Source organism: Impatiens glandulifera, chromosome 3, assembly GCF_907164915.1.
Source record: "Impatiens glandulifera chromosome 3, dImpGla2.1, whole genome shotgun sequence".
Classification (NCBI taxonomy): domain Eukaryota; kingdom Viridiplantae; phylum Streptophyta; class Magnoliopsida; order Ericales; family Balsaminaceae; genus Impatiens; species Impatiens glandulifera.
Genome location: NC_061864.1, coordinates 12,338,537 through 12,359,404, shown reverse-complemented (window position 1 = coordinate 12,359,404; position 20,868 = coordinate 12,338,537). Strand labels below are relative to the sequence as shown.

The 20,868-nt window shown below is 29.2% G+C and overlaps 1 protein-coding gene across 1 annotated transcript; it reads left to right on the top strand.

Moving 5' to 3' along the window:
- Positions 1–9,184: 9,184 nt before the first annotated feature.
- On the top strand, positions 9,185–12,516 carry LOC124932319 (calcium-transporting ATPase 12, plasma membrane-type-like). The gene has a single exon (XM_047472939.1). It carries the CDS (start codon positions 9,257–9,259, stop codon positions 12,353–12,355), a length of 3,099 nt encoding a protein of 1,032 aa, XP_047328895.1. The 5' UTR covers positions 9,185–9,256; the 3' UTR covers positions 12,356–12,516.
- Positions 12,517–20,868: the final 8,352 nt, after the last annotated feature.

The following is a 20,868-nucleotide window of genomic DNA, read 5'->3' as shown; positions in this document are numbered from 1 at the left end:
ACTCTTTGTTGAAGAGGTAAGCAAGGCTTGTCAGCACGGATGACACCCATTTGCTGATTCAACTTCTTTATTCAGAATTTAGCTTTTCTGTCTTCAGCCAGAAACTGCCAAGTAAGTTCCAGTTCATAAAACTCTCACATTTCAACTTTGCTGTTTATAGTTATCATAGTGGATAATAATACTAATTGCATTTTGTTTACAATAGATAACTTATAACTTAGTAATGTCACAGTAATAACTAATAAGTCAATGTTTAATATTATAGATAAGGTCTACGACAAGTTCACAATTAAATGCATGAAAAAGATTTGTGAATTTCCATAAAGTATTTTAATTTCTACAAAGAAGACTCTTAAGCTAATGACTACCTGAGTATAATAACCTTTACACATTTTTTTCATTATTTTATCACAAACCCACACATCACACCATATGCAGTTCAAGGTTTCCAGAACAAAGATGAAAGATCATAAATCGTTTTTCAATAGATGGGTCTACACTTTAACTATATTGAGTGTTCTTCAAGTTTATTGTTGAAGAAAGAATAATATAGTTTTTGGTCAATGTTAAAACATTAAATACTTTTAAAAATATTTTCAAGGTCCCCATGGGCACATTAGTCTGTTTGAGCATTTATTGAAAAACTGGGTGTCATATATTTTCTTTGTAGCACTTTTTTTTTTTTTTTTTTTTTATTAATGAAGGAGAACTAGCATGATACCCTACAAACATGACTCCCACTTCAACTCAAAACGCTTATTTATAGTACAATATTGAGAATGACTAATTTATTACTTTTCAAGATTGAGTTTTTTTAGGTTTCTAGTACCACAAGATTAAAAAAAAAACAATAATAATTTCACAGGATTTAAGTACTCTTGTCACCCACATGGCCACATTACACACCATGACCCAGGATATTTTCCAGGAAGTTCTTAGAATCATGGTTGACATATCTATATATTATTATTATTTTATTTATAAGCGAACTTATGGAGTTTCATGATATGATATTAGACTAGTAATATAATTTGAATTAGAGAAACGGGTTATCATCACATTAATATAGAGAGAAAACACACAAGTAGCTGTTTCATTAATATGGGTTAGGATAATGTGTGGTTTGCTAAGATCAATTCAGCATAGTCTGATTGATGAGTTGTTCAGTTCAATAATGAACAAGGTTTTAGTCGTATTAAAGACTTTGTTTGTATGTCTGTACAATCAAAGTAGATTGAGTAAGTCAAGTCTTCCATGTCCCATCCTTGAGTGTTTAAAACGGTGTAACCCTGAAATTTCTCTTGATACTTTAGGTTACAATAATAACTATTAGAAGTATTAGAAGTCTTTGTGACAGTGAATTTATTTTGGATGTTAAAAAAGACTTTAGTAATAAAGTTGTTGACATTATTGGGCAATCTATGGAGGAAATTGCATAATTGACGCAGCTTGTGTCTCTGTCGATAACTCGATGGAGTTGCATCAAGTTGCGGTTAAATAGTGACGAGTGAATGAAAAAGAAATTGTTCGGAATATATTTTTCTAATTAACAAAATTACATAACTATTCAACATAGAAAATTATTTGGAAATGTTCTTTTGCATTATATGTTTGACTGATAATTTGATACAATAAGATAAGGACATAAATGCCAACCAAATTGTCCAATGGAACAAGTTGAGGGGCTTTTAATTACTTTAATTTATTAGTATTTTCAACCAACTACTGGCCGGCTCGACCCGGTCTTGATTTTGATATCGGACTTATTTGGTACATACCCACTTGTTGCTTAGTTATTTAGTTGATGAACTCTTTAATTAGTAGTATCAACCAACTACTGGCCTGCAACTACCTTAATCCCATCTTAAACAGAATACATTATTATCACATGAAAGATTAATTTCACTCTAAACAATTCAAAAGAGATGACTAAACTATAAACATTTAAAAGTGAGACCCCTGACATTAGAACAAACCGATGGAGGGGTCATTGAAAACATTAAGACACATTCACACAAATCAATTACAACCAGAATCATCAGTTATTGAGCTCAGTTGGAAACATCATTTGGGAATTAAGATGAGATTTTGTTTGATATCTAGAAATTATTGATAAAAAAAAAGGGTTTCTTATTGATGTTTTCAAATAGGGTATGGTAACTTTTTGGAAAAAGGCCGGTCATATAACACTTATATAACACTTATGTTGAAAAAGATTTGAATTAAAAACAAATTAACATTCTCAGTTGGGTGGCCAGCAAGTATACTAATAAAAAGAATGGTTGTCCTAACAATTGAACATATGGAAATGAGTCATACACATCACATATTCTAGCTTATTAGTGGAATGGGAATTAGGTAATATATCATATCTAACCCAACACACTTTTCTTTTTAAGCAAGAAAGGGTTGGAACTTGGAATATATATATGTTTTTTTATTTCAATTTCTTTAAATTATTATAGAATTTAGTTATCAAATTATTGTGGGAATTATTGATGTAATTGATGTAATTGATATTTTTATCATTTGATAAAAGTTGAAACTCTATTTTGATATTTTTTATTTATAAAGTTTTAGGAACTATTGATGTGAATAACTTTAGGTATATTAGTCTCGTTTCATCTTTTATAAGATTGTCGCAAATATTTAACCAACAGATTGAGAAAGGTATTAGAGACAGTCATATTAGGTAATTAGATTTCGTTTATCAAAAGTCGTAAAATATATGATGTTGTATTAATAGCCAATGAGTGCATGGGTGCATTGACTCAGCTAATTCAAAAGATGACAAATGTACTTTTATCAAGTGAAACATCGAAAAAGTTTATGATCACGTTAATTGAGAGTTTTTGTTTGATGTAATGGGCAGAATGAAATGAGTGCGAAATAGATTGGGTGATTAAATTTTGTCTCTCGACGGTTAAGATTCTGTCATTGTTAATGGTAGTTTCTTAGGGATTTTTCGAGAGTTCCCGAGAGATTAGACAGAGTGATCCACTCTCTCAATTTTTGTTCGTTATTGTTATGAAAACTCTCTAAAAAATGATAGCGTTTGCAGAAAGCTCAAGACTCATCCGTGGAGTGAGTTGTGGTCAAGAAAATGTCATTTTTCTATATCACATTTGTTTTTCGTTGATGACACGCTCTGCATGGTTCAAGTTATATACAATAATTTTAAATACTTTTGGAATATTTTATGGGTATTTAGTGCATGTTCTGGTCTTCGAGTAAATCTTAATAAGTCGGACATTTTTTCTCAGATACTGCTTCGAATAAAAGAAGGATGATGTTGTCAAATGTGTTGGGCTTAAGAATTGGTGATCTTTCATCAACATACCTTAGTATGACATTGGGTATTAAATTACGATCCAAGGTCTTTTGGGCCCCGATTATCACTAAAATGGAATGTAAACTGTCTAAATGGAAAAATAAATAGTCTCAAAAGGGGGTCGGTTAATTCTCATTAAGAGTGTGTTGTCATCTATGTCTACATATATGATGTCTTTATCCATTTTACCAAGAGTGTGACAATGAAATAGAGAAAATAATGTGTAAATTTCTATAAAGATCCTCTAACTCATCGTTTTGTTATTTATTTGGTTGAGATAAGATTAAATATTATAAATATCAAGGAGATTTGAATATTCGAAATCTTATTTACTTTAATAAAATTATTCTATTAAAATGGTGTTGTAGATTTGCAACGGAACGGAATAGTGTTTGGGCATCGATGATCAAATGTAAGGATGCTTACGATTGGTTTGGTTATTTTAAAAAATGTCTAATTCTTCAGAGGTGTGTAACATTTGGAGAAAAATTTATTCTGTGGAAAAATTTCCGTGAGCAATCTAGATTCATTGTAAGGGACAGTTCTTCGATCAGTTTTTTGGATGACATTTGGTGTAGTGTCAAAGTCTAGCTACGACGTATAGAAATATCACAGTTAAAGACATGTTTAATCATCGATCTAGTGGTTTCGCTACCAGAATTAGATATATAGAAAGAGATTAAACATTATGCAGAATTCGTCTCATAATATAATTACTTTTGGTAGGACACAAACAAATATCCCCGTCTGAACAAGATGTTATGCGTTGACAAAACATGAATAATTTTCATGTGAGGCATTACTACAAGTTGTTCGCTAAGATAAGTTCATATAATTTTTATTGGGAGAAACTTTGAGAGTCAAAGATTTAATTCAAGATCTCGTTTTTGGATAAAACTTTATTCACAGTGGAATTCTTACAGATAATATGTGCATGAAAAAAAGTTGTATTATCATTAGTCGTTGTAGTATTTGTCACGAGAATGTTGAATCGACAACTCACTTACTTTTTTGCATTATCGAGGGGTGGTTATTATCCGGAGTCTTTTGTGGAGTATCACTGAGATTCATTGAGTGATGCCCCGAGTCTTTGGGTAGTTGTTAGAAAAATTGGATTGATGCGGCTAATATGATAGACTTACATAATTGAGTTACCATCCTAATTATTTTTTGGTGGACTATCTAGTTGAACATAGATCGTCGAACTTCCACTGATCGTATCCGATGCGTATCAATTATAATATTATTATTATGATGTTTTCTGATATTCATTCTGGAAAGTCGGTAAAGTTCGTCAGGGAGTTATTCATTCTTTTCGAGGATTTACGAGCTCAATAACATATTGAGTAACGTTTTTTTTTCATGTTATGTTTTTATCGTTGTGGTCAAACGATTTTCAATATTTTAAATGAATAGACCTTTTTTTTTTTAAAAATAATTATTTGTGGTCAATTTCAAGTAGTTTAGGTAAATCGATAAGTGGTATTTTGATTCCAAATTTAGATCAATGCCGGTAGTACCCTCTTCAAATTCATCGGGCCATTACTTTATCGAGACGATGAATGCGAGCAATTTGAATATACTTAATTCTTAAGTAAACGAGTGCGGATAAGACAGGTGAGAAGAGGGGTGTTTTATTTCTCTGCAGACACAAAAAAACGGCTGGATGAAGATATTTCATTTTTCATACTTGTTGGAGTTTTCATGATATTTGCCCACACGATTTTGTTGTTGCCGACTGTGGCCAGCTTCAATGTAAAAACGATTTTTTTTTTCTTTAAAAAAAAAACCAAAAGTTGACTCCATGTGTAAAACAGTGGGGTCGGCCAATTTGTTTTAAGCTTTATTTTATATTTTAGTTTACCAAACTAGTTCGTTTGATTTTGTTTTTTTTAATCATTCGCAATAATAAATTATTCTTATTTTATTTTTATAAAATTTAAACCTATTAAAAATTTAAATAACTTATTTTTTATCAAATAATTTTTATTTCTAAAAAAAAAAACTAAATAACTCAATATTAAACAAGCTTAAAAGGTAAAACTTTTAAAATTAAATAGAGGAATCGGAGCAAACAAATAAAAGTTTATGGTTTGCTATCTTATTGCATTAAATGGAGGCATTTAGTTTTTTTAAATGCAATTTTAAGTTGATGGTAGTAAATTGTAACAAACTAAGTTAGTTGGTTCATAAAAGATTAAATCGAACATTTGATAATAAAGTGGATCGGGTTATCTTAATTGTATTTTATTTTTATTTTACTTAATACTTTTTAAATAATATTGGAGATTATAATATTTTGTGATAAAAATTGTATAATTTTAATTGATTAAATATCTTGGGTAGACTGACTGGGAATTTTGACGAAATGATCATAAAAGTATTTTAAATACTTGGTCACCAGCGCATAAATTTAATTGCGCAAATGACCATTTTAAAATATTTTGACGAAATTATCCCGTCGCGTAACGCGAATGGCAGAATCGTCACGCGAAAGGAAAATTGTGAAATTACCTCATCATGTAACGCGAAGGGAACGATCATTCTGGACTTTTCACAAGTTTTTTCTTCGCGAGACGATCCTGTCATTCGCGTTACGCGACACGGATAATTTTGTCAGAATATTTTGAAATGGTCATTTATGCAATTAAATTTATGCGCTGACGACGTATTTAATTGTTTTTTAGGATCTTTTCGTCAAATTTTCCTTACTTGGGAGGGAGGGTGTAGTCAGGGAGGGTGTAGTCGTAACAACTTATAAGAAATAGAAAAGGAAAAAACACTTTTTTTTATCTTTTTTTTTATCTACTTATTCATTCACGTCAAAACATGATCAAATTGATTACAATTTTTAGAAAAAAAATAAAATTTGATTACAATTTCTTTGAAACTCTAAATTTGTACCAAACACCTCTAAGTCAAGTTTTGGGTTAATTGCATAACTAATAAGTTATTTTTATGAATTGTAGGAGTGGTGTTCCATAAAATAAATCTAGTTTCAAAAATAAATAAATTATTTTTTATAATTTTATTCCATATAAGTTATTAAAATTTGTTATTTAGATAAAGCTATAAATATTTAAGAAATTAATAATATTTTGATATTTTAATGGCTCCATAGTTATTTTGAAGGACCAAACTTTAGTCGATTTACTAAATAAAACTTAAATTTAAATTAATTTATATAAATGTTGAACTATTATAATTTTAGTTATCTAAGACTTTAATGTAATTCATTTTAGTATGACTTATTATTTTTATTTTTAAATAAATTTATCATGTGTATAAATAAAAGTATGTAAATGAAAGACATTTTCAATTTTTTAATTGGAGTATTTTTTTCGGTTGAGAGTGATTTGAGTAGGTAAAATAATGCGGGATCAAAATGTAGTTTTTTTTTGGAAAACGGTTTAGTTCCATTTTATTAAAAAACCAAAAGAGGGAAATGAGTTTCAAGAAACAAAGTTTAGACGGACCATAATTTTATTGATTACACAAATTGAGTTTCAAATAATTGAATTACAAAACAAACAAAATAACAAATAATTGAATTACAAACAAGCCATCAAACAATTGAATCCCATCAATATTTCACAAAATACTCCAGATAACAAGTCACCCTTCAACAATACAAAAGTAAGTGAGTTGCCGATCCAACCTACTCGTGACACATACGACAACGACTAACGTAATACAACATTTTTTCATGCACATATCATCCGTAAGAGTTTCATTGTGAATAATGCTCCATCTAAAGAACGAGATATTAAATGAAATCTTTGACTCTTAAAATTTTTCCCAGCAAAAATTATATTGAATCATCTTAACGAATAATTTGTAATAATGTCACAATGGAAACTATCCATTTTGTCAATTCATAATGTCTTAACAAGACAATGACACTTGTTTTCGTCCTACCAAAAGTAAAACTCTATTATGAGACGAACTCTCTTTAATAATTAATCTCATTTTATATCTAATTTGGTTAGAAAAACCAATAAACCAATGATCAAACATGTCTTTAACTGTGATATTTTTCTATATAACAATCAAGCAAACTCAAGATACATTGTAACTAGAATTTTGATACTATAACAAATATCATCCTAAAAATTGACTGAAAAACCATCATCCACAATAAATCTAAACGGCTCATAAAAAGAATTTTTACATAAAATAAATTCGTCTCCAAATACTACACCGCATTGGATATATGATCTACTATTATTGAGTGAAGATATAATTCATTCTAACAACTTTCAAAGAGTTGAAGATACGTGGTAGTTAAATTTTTTATTTATCATATTTAGTATATATATAATCTGATTTATTATATGATGTTATAATTTTTTTAGTATCCGCAAATAGACATTCAATAGGAACAAAAATATATCAATCATTTGATAAGATATACTCACAAGGAATGTATTTATATAACCGAACTTTATGGTTGTTACTTGCGTTACGTTTGCTCTATTTTATAAGGCCTTGTTTGGAATTCCCTAAAAAAAGAAAAAGGAAAATAAAGAAGAAGAAGGAATAAAGAGAAATAGAGAGGACCAACGTGCCAACCCTAATCATTTTTAGGAAGGTGCAAAAAAATCTTAAGTTCAAGTTGGATCCCAACTTAAAATATTTCAATTAAGGTGACATAAAAAAAAAAAAAGATCTTGAAAATTTAAATATTTCTCTAAATTTTGTTTATAATCGTGGTTTGAACTAACAAGCCAGTAATAAGGCCTATTCAATTATATATTATTTTCAAATAATTTTGTTGGACATTAGTCATTCAAAAAATAAATAAATAGATTACAATATATATTTTTTTAACAAAAATAATTAAAAAAATGTATGAGATTTTAATTGATGTAATAATGTTAGAAATAATCCGTACCAAATAGTACAATTTGTTTGAAGAAACAAACAAAATAAATTAGATAAAATTGTTTAATAATTAAGATAGAAAAGATGAACACGTCTGAAGATTAAACGTGCAGGCAACTGATAGAGTTATTTGATTATATTTCTTCATTAAGTTGACATGTTTAATTTATTTTTTAAAACACGGAAACTTATCATAGAAGAAATTTTTGATTAATAAAGAAAAGAAATGAAAACTTATAACTATCCAATCATTTATTTTATTAATTAAAATATTTTACTTTATTTTTATTAAATTTAAATTTTAAATACAAAATGTATTTTAGTAATTAAATAAACTAAAAATCAAAATAATATATATTTTTTTTCAAATAATGCTTTTTTTAGACAAAACCTAAACTAAACCCAAAAAATCAAATACCAAACCAACTTTTTAAAATAATTAACATTGTAAACGGTTACGTATATAACATCTTACCAAGTTTGATTTTATTTTAAAACTATCTGAAGAAAATTATTATCTCGATTTATTTTATTTTTTAATTTTACCAATGTCCTTGTTTGGAAACTCAACTCCATAGAGCCGAGTTTGAATAATTTTTTTTTTTAATTTATTTATAATTATTTATATATTAACAAATTTAATAAGTTTTCTTCAAATTAAGTTCGAGATGATTTACCATTTAAACTTTTTTAATTTAGATTTTTAATTTAATTTAATTTTATAGTGAAATGGAATTCGAAATGAAATTTGCTTTTTCTTATAAAAAAAAAAATGAAAACACAATGCCAAATTAGAGATCCACCATCGATATATTTAAAACCAAAAAAGGGAACACATTGGTTGACCAATTCTCTTCATAGTTTGAACATGAGAAACTTCCTCGACCGCCCGCCTTCTAATCAAATCGATCCTATATATTTTTATTATATATATCCTGGTATGAAACATCAAATTAATATAAGATAATGGCAAAATTACAAGGTCTTCTAGAAAACATTGATCTTGATCATTCTTTCACCAAGGCACGAAAGCGATGGCGCATGGCTTACACCGCCATCAACTTCATGCTATCTCTTAATTCCAAACTCGAATCATGCACCATTATTGCCCTTAACAAATCCTCAAAAGCTCTTAGGAGATGGCGTTTGGCCTACAACGCTATCTATTCTTCGCGAGCCCTCCTCTCTTTAGTTCGTGAGATTATTGTAGTCGATGATGATTCGAGTGATCCACTTCTCCATTATCATAAACAAGATCATCACTCGCTCAAAATCGAGGAAGATGAAGATGGAGATTCATTTGGATTTTCTCAACTTGACAAGGGACTTCTTGCCGACCTAGTGAAAGATAAGAACTCCAAAGACCTTAACAAGTTTGGTGGTGTTGCGGTTTTGGCTCGAGCTCTCAAGGTTGATAGCGAGAAAGGAATTCATGATAACGATGAGGATATTGGCTCGAGGAAGGCTGCCTTTGGATCGAATAGCTACCACAAGCCGCCGCCAAAAGGATTGTTTCATTTCGTGATCGAGGCGTTTAAGGATCATACCATTCTCATTCTTCTAGTTTGTGCCACGCTATCTCTTGGTTTCGGAATTAAAGAACATGGCATTGGTGAAGGTTGGTACGAGGGTGGGAGTATATTCGTGGCTGTTTTTCTTGTTGTCGTGGTTTCTTCTTTAAGTAACTTGAGACAGGAAAGACAGTTTTTCAAGTTATCAAAATTAAGCGATAACATTCAAGTCGAGGTCTTGAGAGATGGAAGGCGACAGAAGATATCGATATTTGATATCGTTGTCGGGGATATCGTGTGTCTTAATTTAGGTAATCAAATCCCCGCGGATGGGTTGTTCATCGAGGGACATTCGTTGCAAGTTGATGAATCGAGCATGACAGGGGAGAGCGATCATGTGGAGATCGATTGTGTTGAGGTTCCTTTCTTGATTTCCGGTTCGAAAGTTGTCGACGGGTATGGTAAGATGATCGTGACCTCGGTTGGGATGAACACTGCGTGGGGAAAGATGATGAGTTCAATCACGGGTCAATCTACGAACGACGAAACACCTTTACAAGCTCGTCTCAACAAACTAACCGCATTGATCGGGAAGGTAGGTCTTTCCGTCGCTCTTCTAGTTCTTATAGTCATGTTTGTTCGTTATTTCACGGGGAATACCAAGGACAAGGAAGGAAACCAAGAGTTCTTAAGAGGAAAAACGAACACCGACCAAGTATTCAACTCGGTCGTGCGCATTGTCTCTGTTGCGGTTACAATCGTGGTGGTGGCGATACCGGAAGGCCTTCCTTTAGCTGTCACTCTTACTCTCGCGTATTCAATGAAGAGGATGATGGCGGATCAAGCGATGGTTAGGAAGCTCTCGGCTTGCGAAACCATGGGATCCGCCACGGTTATATGCACCGATAAGACCGGTACCTTAACAATGAATCAAATGACAATAACCAAGTTTTGGCTTGGTGGAGATGAACTTGAATCATGTTACAATACCATATCCCCATTAGTCCTTCAATTACTCCACCAAGGAGTAGGTTTAAACACAACCGGAAATGTCGACAAATCAACCTCCGATGTCGCTCCACAAATCTCGGGTAGCCCAACCGAAAAGGCGATTCTATCATGGGCCGTTCTCGAACTCCGCATGGACATGGAGTTACTTAAGAAAACATGCAAAATAGTTCACGTGGAGACCTTCAATTCGACAAAGAAAAGAAGCGGCGTTTTAGTGACGGATAACGTTAACTCTTTACACACTCATTGGAAAGGCGCTGCCGAAATGGTGTTAGGAATGTGCACTACATACTACGATAGAACGGGACTCGTTAGAGCGATCGATATCCAAACGAGAAACCAACTCGAGAGGACCATAGAGGGGATGGCCGCGAGCAGCCTCCGTTGCATCGCTTTCGCTCATAAGAATACGCGGTGGGATGAAACAAAGAGGTTGATCGACGGAAAAGTTCAATATAGTCTCGAGGAAGATGGATTTACATTGTTGGGGATTGTTGGTATGAAAGACCCGTGTAGGCCTAGGGCTAAAGAAGCGATCGAAGCGTGTAGATTGGCCGGGGTGGAGATTAAGATGATAACAGGGGACAATGTTTTCACGGCAAAAGCAATAGCGACGGAATGCGGTATACTTAGACCTAATCAACAAGTGGAAGATGGAGAAGTTATAGAAGGGTCCGTGTTTAGGAATTACACAAACGAAGAAAGAATGGAAAAGGTTGATAAGATTCGGGTGATGGCTAGATCGACTCCCATGGACAAACTTCTAATGGTTAGATGCTTAAGACTTAAGCAACATGTGGTGGCCGTCACGGGTGATGGTACAAACGATGCACCGGCTCTAAAGGAGGCCGATATTGGACTCTCAATGGGCATCCAAGGAACCGAAGTCGCAAAAGAAAGCTCGGACATTGTCATACTAGACGACGACTTCGGCTCGGTTGCCACGGTTTTGAGATGGGGAAGATGTGTTTACAACAATATCCAAAAGTTCATTCAATTTCAACTCACGGTTAACGTCGCAGCCCTAGTTATCAACTTCATCGCGGCAGTTTCCTCCGGAGAAGTCCCTTTAACCACGGTTCAATTATTGTGGGTAAACCTAATCATGGACACTTTAGGCGCACTCGCATTGGCCACGGATAGACCGACGAACGACCTAATGAAACACGCACCGGTTGGGAGAATAGAGCCTTTGATCACAAACGTCATGTGGAGGAATCTCTTATCACAAGCGTTTTACCAAATAGCGGTACTATTGACGTTACAATTCCGAGGACAATCAATCTTTGGCGTAAACGCGGCCGTGAAAGACACTTTGATATTCAACACGTTCGTGTTGTGCCAAGTCTTCAATGAATTCAACTCGAGAAAACTAGAGAAGCAAAACGTGTTTGCTGGCCTTCATAAGAACCGATTGTTCATGGGTGTCGTGGGAATCACTATAGTTCTTCAAGTTGTGATGGTCGAATTTCTTAAAAAGTTTGCCGATACTACTAGCCTTAACTGGTGGCAGTGGCTCGTATGCGTTGGAATCGCGGCTGTGTCATGGCCGATTAGTTGGTTAGTGAAACTCATTCCCGTTCCAAGCAAACCAATTTTTACAAAGAAAAACAACTAATTATATTCGATTGAGAATCGTATTGATAATCACTATTAAAGTACTACAAAAAAATTTTGTGAAAAAGGAGGCCAAGATTGAGATTTTGATGAAAAAGGGATGTGAATTATAGGTTGATTAAAAAAAAATTGTGAAAAAGGAGGCCAAGATTGGGATTTTGATGAAAAAGGGATGTGAATTATAAGTTGATTTAATTTAACAAAGTTGAATGATAAATTGGATTGAAGGAGATATAGACAACACAAGGATTTATTTGAAACATTTGTTGAACTCATTAGTAGTTTAGTGGGACTGCAAAAGATTCTTTGTACACATGTTTTTTTTTTGTCTTATTTATTTAAATAAAGATTGTTGTTTTGTTTTTTTCTTTTTCTTTTATAAATATATAATTTAGTGTGAATATTCCAACTATTGTGGATATCATCCTTCACAATTATTGTTGTTTTGTAGTTGTGCTTCATTTTGTTGAAAATGTTTTCATTTCTTAGTTATGTAACTTGGAACAAAAAAGACTACAATTTGAATTTATTTATTTTTTCACTTTAGCTATTTGTATTATATTAATATTTAGTTTAATTTTAAAATTCTTTTACTGCTGCTCCCACTTATTTATAATAAGTTTGTGTCCATTCAAATTATTTATTATGAAATAGTTACGAATTTAAATAAGCTGGTAAAGTATTTGATCCAATTGTTTTTTAAAGTATTAATATTTAAAATATATATATATATATTAATAAATAAATTAAATAATTTAATTGATGATAGAGGGTTGAAAAAATAATGGGGAATTTTAAAAGAAAAAAAAAAACTATTTTTCTTCCTTTTCTACTTTTCTTGTATTTTTGTCGGCGGCAAATTCTGTGTCCTACTACCAGTCTACCATGCTGTTTTGGACCAGTTTTATTTGGGGACGGTGAGTAAGATTTAAAACAAAGAAAATATTTTTTAAATATAATTTTAAATTAAATATAGTTTTAAATATCTTTAAATAAATACTTTTTTATAATATAACTTTTCCAATATTTTGTTTTTAATAATTTATTTTAAATTAGCATTAATCAAGTGCTTTAGTATTTATTGAATAGTTATATTATAAATGGACTTATATATTTAAATTAGAATTTTTGAATTTATTAAAAAAAAAACTTTTATTTTAAAATTTTTATAAATTATAATGATCAATCTTATCTTCTTAAAAAAATATTTTTATATTATTATTATTTTTAAATAAAATTGTTAAGTTATAATACTAAATATATATTATAAAAATTAAATACTATAAATACAAAAAAAATATCAAGAAGATTTGAGAATACCATAAATGTTTGATTTTTCTTGGTTAATAAGTATTTTATTATTTTTGTACCATTTTCATACATATTATATTGCATTTTTTTAATTATATTTAAATTCAGAATAAAATAAAATTTGGAAATTTTTTTCTAAGTTTTACCACTTTCTATGGATCATGGTCAAACAATTACTCACTCTGAAGAAAGGCATGCTTTGACCCAATAAAAGACGTTGGTAGTTAAATTCAAAAGAAATAAAAAACAAGGTCAAAAGAAGACAACTATTTATATATTATGACACAAAGAAATTGTAAACATGTATATTTTAGAGAAAATAAATCACAAATATACCTTGTAAAAAGACTTTGATATATAAATTCAAACTTTATATCATTTTAATATTTATTTTCAAACTTGATGAGTCATGATGATATATCTTGTTGAAATGTTAAAAGTCCATTAATAAGATTAAGTGAACAAAGTGGAATTATGACTATATAATTGTTGCTTTGTTTGTTAGGAGTCTTTGTTTGAATATTAGACAAATTTAAAATATTTTATTTGTAATTGTTAAATTATGATTTAATTACTTTAGTATATTTAAATTTTAATTAATATTTACAAATTATATATAGAATTCAATGCAATTATATTATTTAAACAAACAAAACTATTTATTTTTTCAAGGAAACACCAATAGCCCATTTATAAATATTATTGTATGACTAAGCGAATAGGCCCATCAATTGGAAAAGCAAACATTAGAAATATAAATAGTCTTGTAAGGGCTTGGTGTTTAGGCCCATCAACTAGAACTTTTAAACTAATTGGGCCTTAAAGACTAGGCCACAAAATATGATATTATTAATATCTAAATTTTATTCCGTTCAAAATAAAACCTTCATATTTGAATATTACCGTCTATAAAATAAACATATCTTTGTAACTGACCACATTCTAGTTTGATTTGCGCAAATCAGTCCTAATTTATAACAAATAAATAAAACAAATTAAAACACTCTTGTTAGTTATAATATCCAAAAAGTCGTATACTGGTTAAAATAAAATAAAAAAATAAATAAATGCATATTCGTTTCTCTATTGTCTAATGTGGTCCAACACAACGCTTTCTATCACTGAAAAGTCTTTCAAGTCTTAATATCCAAAAAGTAATGATTAATGAACGAAATCCGTGACGCTTATTTATATCCCATTTACAAAATAATATATATATATATATAGACATTATTTAATTTTATATAAACAATGAAGGGTTAAGATAGATAAACACTTTAAATATGAAGTATAATCATTTAATTGCCTAGTATAGAATTTGCAAGTTGAAATGTATTAACATTTAATTATAAGAAACATAAAATGTCAAAATAAATAAGATAGCTAAAGTCCAAATATATTGAGTGAATTAATGAAGGAAATTCTCACATGCTACTAAATAAAAAGAAACCTAACTGCCCATATAAAGGCCAGCACACGGTCAACAACAAGCATTTCTATATTTGGAAAAATATATATTCTCGAGAAGCTAATTAATTAAGGCCTTCAATTTATTAATTTTTAATTATTAAAATGTATTTGATGAACAAGTTATTTAAATAACACTCTTTAACAAGTCCATATTAACTTATTAAGATTGTTATATCAAAACAATCTGTAAATATATATAATCTAACATCTCTTTTTATAAAATGAGAAGATGATATTGTTATATCTCTAGCTAGTTCACTAAAATAATAATTTCTACACTACATTTTTTAGGCAAAATGGATCACGAATATCCTACACGTTGGTGCATAGTAATCTTAGTGGAAATGAATAATAAAAAATGGTTCATTAACAACTATATATACGTAATTGATAGTATTGATTATAATTAATAAGATGGTAATCATAAACCCTAAAGAAAAGAAAGGAAAGGAATATTAATATATAGATTAGTTACACAAGAGAGTTGAGTTGTGAGGAGCAAAAAGAGATGAGAGTAGAGCAGTAAACCTTTGACCTGGAAACTGTTTTGCAGCAGGTTCTGTCGTCTGTATGTTTGTTAAGGTAGGCGGCTGCTGCTGCTGGTTTGATGATCGATAATAATATTGGCCTAGAAGGGAAGGAGTGAGGCTGTCACAGCATGACCTAGCTAGGGTTAGTCTTTCTTTCTTTCTATCTATCTCTAACCAAGCTAGATAGATCATGCTGGCAGCTTCACTTTTTCCACTTTTAGACTTCTCATCTTCAAGTATAATAATAAACACACCCATTCTCATGTTAAACGGATCGATCCATATATGAATCATGGATGATTGTGATGGAATGAAGAACAGTTGAGAAGAAGAAGAAGAAGCAGCAGCTGGCTAGGTTTAACAAAAGATAAGGCCATTTACTAGAAAGAAAAGGGTTGCAAGCTAGGACTTACTTACTTAGTTACGGATACGCTCGATTCACATGGTTTAGGGTTAGGGTTTTGGTTTTTGGGTACTAATTTATTTATAGTAGTCGTGAAAGAAGATAGAAAGAAAGAGAAAGAGAGTGAGAGAGAGAGATTGCAAATAATAATAATAATAATAATAATAAAGTTGGACAGAGACAGAAGAAGCTACAAGCTGGCTGGCCCTTTACAGTGAAATAAAGATGTGTAGTGTATATATATATATATATCTAGCGGCTACTATATATATATATATATAATAAAACCCTATTTCTTTTTTTACCCGTTAGGGCTTTTTTTATTGGATAGTTTTTATAGTTTTCGATCATTTTCTAATTGATTGATTTTGTTTGAATTATTTTTAAAATTTAAGAAGAATTAGAATAGGGTAATTAGGTTTTTAATTGGTTAATTATTATAATAATATTTTTATTTAAATTTTATAAAGATAAAGTAAAAATATTATATTTTAGTTGATAAATAATTGATTTGATTGTTATAACGAAAATAATGTGACATAGGTTTTTGTTATTGTGAGTTTTTTAAAAATTCAATCAAAATTAATTTTTTAATCAATAATTTTTCAACAATCATATCATTCATTTAATTAATTAAAATACTAAAATACTCTCTATTTTAAATTATTATAATTTTTTTAAATTTTTTTATCAAAAATAATCATTACCTCCTTAAAATAATTACCAATCATTATTTTTTTCTCTTTTTAATTAGGTTTTAAAAAAAAAACTAATGCAAACAAAGCTATAAATATAATTTATAAAAAAAAAAACAGATGATGGATGAAGAAGCTATGAACGGAAGCTACTACTGTTACTTTAATAGTGATGGTAGGTAGGCAGACGTTCATTCAACTCAAAGCAGCACTGCTCTTTATTTTTATTATTTGGGCTTTATTTAATACTGTATCTGGGCCTCACCACAACAAACCCAATGTCTTTATATTTTTTAAATTATTATTTAATAAATATAAATATTATTGAATAATTATACGTATAAAAATAAGATATAAGTTGCATTGCCTATTGGTTTTTAAGAATTATATGCATTATTGGAAAATTAAAATCATATAGACTAAGATGAAGCTGGAAAGCAATTAAGTAATAGTCAACTTAAACAATCCCCAAAACTAATATATTGGGGTTCAAACCTAACATGTCATTTCATCAATATATATATACTCTTTATTTTTTTTATTTTTAATAATAAATAGTCAACTAAATAAAGTGCTTCTTAATTTTAAAATGGAGGGCATCTTTTATATTTTAAAAATAAAAAATAAATGGTTGATTATTTTTTTGAAATGATGGTAGCTAGTGATTTTTATAACAATTAATTAATGTCTTACCATGTCTTAAATTGAAATTATGTCATGATTTAAGGGGCCATTTAATCGTAGTAATAATTAAATGGTAATGCTGAGACCACAACACAACAAAAATAATTTAAATGACAATTTTTTTAATTTTAATTAAAAGTTTCTTTAAGTTTAGTTGAAATTATATTTAAATTATCTTTTCAAAGTTATAGTGTAACCATACTTATTAAGACACGTTACAACTTACAAGTCATATATAAAACTAATATAGTCCACCCTAATCAATTAACTAATTAATGCACTTTGATTATTAAATTTGTTTAGTAAGGATATGACAAAAATATATAATAAATTATTATAACCTAATTATCTTATGAACTTCAATGAGATTTGGCCAAATGAATGATAAGACGGGCTACCTTTTGATTCAGAGAGTTCTGATAGTGGATAAATATGATATTTTTTTATTTTTTTTTAAAATGATTTAAAGGGGGTTAATATATATAAATAAAATAAAAATAATAATTTTAATATTTTGATTAATGAATTAAGTGTTTTAATGGAAAAAAAATAATGAAATAATATTCGATTTTTTTGAAATATTTAAATACCCAAAACCAAACAAGGGTGTTCAACACATGAAAACTCATCTTTTTAGGGTTTTGGTTCGAATATTCATTTGCTCACAATTTTCCATAAAAAAAAAAATATTAGAAACTATTAACATAATTTGTGTATCCCTTTGGATGATTGGACATAGTCACCTAGAGCATCATTGAAAACTTTGTCATTTCGATGGATTTGATCTAGACATGCAACTTGAACCGAATTAAAGAACAAATACTAAAACGTTTTATGAAAGGCGAGAGGGATAGAAAAATATACTCATAAAGAAAAACATACAAAAATCGCAACGATATAATAATTATGCTCCGGATTGCACTGTGTTTTGTGGTTTGATACAATGTTTCCTTCATTTTGTTGGGAGGTATAGATTGTTGTATGTCATTTTTGTATTATAATACATTTGTTTTGGGTTACATAATTTAGTTTGCGATCAATCAAAATTGTTTTATCTTTTAAAAACACAAAATGACTTAATTTAATATATTATAACGTTATAATTATCCAGGTCTTGAATTTGGTTATTTATAAAAACTAATTAGTCAGTTAAAGTATAGATGAGAACTTTGAATTTGATTTCAAAAGATAGACATAAAAAGAAATAAGAAATATTGATTATTATTTAATGGACCAATGGAATGAAAGCAACGTAAGGTTAAACGATTATAGTAGGTCCCCTATCTATATAATATGTTTGCAAAGCTCGATTCCCACCACTCTATGGGAGTACTCCAATTTTGTAGCTATTGAATATAATTACAAGTTTATTCTGTTGAGTTTTAAAAAATATTTATAATAAATAAATATATATTAGTTCATCTAATTTCATCAATTAGATCACTTAATTAATTAAAAATAAATAAAAAATTTAAAAATAATTACCTATTAACATTTTTTAAATAACTCAAAGTTCATTTAAATAAATATTTACCCAAACAATCTTATATATAGCAATTTTATTATTAAATTTTATGTTTAGACTTTAGAGTGCCCGTTGTGAGTTTTCTTTTGTCAACAATCATTGAAAACTTTCGCTCATATGCTCCAAAATCCCAACTCCTCTCACCTTATGTTATTTTATTTTATTTTTTCTTGTGAATAATAAAATAAAACTCATATATTATGGTTTGGTTAGAATATGAAACAAAATAATGGAGCTATTATTGGAATAACCCTATAACCGAATTGAAAAGAGATAAAAAGAAGAAAGATGTAATATATATATAATAATGAAAAAGTAATGTATGATGAACAGAAATGAAGTACGAAAGAGCATAGAAAAAGCTTCAGCACAAAAGCACCGCATTAGTTTAATAGAGAAATGAGCTCTCTGTGTGTCTAATAAACTATTCAATAGGAGGAAACAGACAAGCCTAGGCTAGGCTAGGCTAGGGCGGCCAGCTGTTTATAGTTCATATGCATACTAAATGCCAAATCCAAAAAAATAAAAAGATTAGACAAAACAACTTTAATACATACTACCAAGTAAAGAAGTAAAGATGGGCAATAAGTTAGTTAAATACCAACCATATGATCCAACACGATATTTATACGGAACGATACGATATTATCTCACTCGGGTCTTGAGTTGATACGATACAAGCACGAAATGACACGGTCACGACACAATTATGAGTTTATACGATCAAAAAACGGTTACGAGTCGACACAGACACGACAGAGTATAGACACGATACAAGTATAGACACAACACGAGCACGAGTATACACACGAAACGACATAAACACAATTGGTTAAATGACGTAAGGTACCCACGTTAACCTTCTCTAAACATATTACATTTTTATTCAATTAATAAATTATTTAATTTCATAAATGTAATATTTATAATTAAAATTAAACACACTAAAATATAATATTAAAATAAAATATTAACTTAAATAATATAAATTAAAATAAAAAATAAATTATATGAATAAAAATATGAGTTTATTAATAATTCTATTCGATATTATTTTATTAATTACTTATTAATTTTTTAATTATTATTAATACATTAAATAATAAATATATGATAATAATTTTAATTTTAATAATATAATAATATATATTTATAAATTTTACCCACCTTTTCCACTTTCTCTTTTTTTTTTTTTTCTCAAACTATCCATTTTACATTAACATTATAAAATGGCCACGTCTCTCTAAATATATTTATATTTTCATTAAATTTATAAATTATTTAATTTTATAAATGTAATATATATAATTAAAATTAAATATATTAAAATATAAATATTAAATAAATATATGAATAAAAATTTGAGTCTCATAGTAATTATCTCGGTATTGGTATTGCTTTTATTAATTTACATATTACTTTTAAAATTTTAATTATTATTAAAACATTCAATCAAAATATATAATAATAATTTAACTTTAATAATATAATAATATTTTATAAGTTTTACTAACAATATAATTTAATATATATAAATAAATAAATAATTAACATAAATATCAAGACACAATAACAAAATCTAGTCGGAATAACACGAAACACAAATTTAAACACGAGTTAGTACGACACGAATAACACGACACGAAAGAATCCGTGAATTATAATATTTTGAGTGGGTTAAAACACGTTATAACACATATAAGATTTAGACACGATACAATTGAGAGTCTAACACGACTTGTCCGAATCGAATACAAACGTTTATATACGATGTCCAACTCTACTAACTCTACTACCAACAGCAGCTACTCCAGAGACAACACAACATATACTAACCCTAAACCCTAACCTAACTATTAAAGTGAAAAATGTTAGAATTACTGTGCTAACGTAACA

What these genes read in the sequence shown, in the direction of transcription:
- LOC124932319 (XM_047472939.1), top strand. Translation starts at nt 9,257, where the DNA reads ATGGCTTACACCGCCATCAACTTCATGCTATCTCTTAATTCCAAACTC.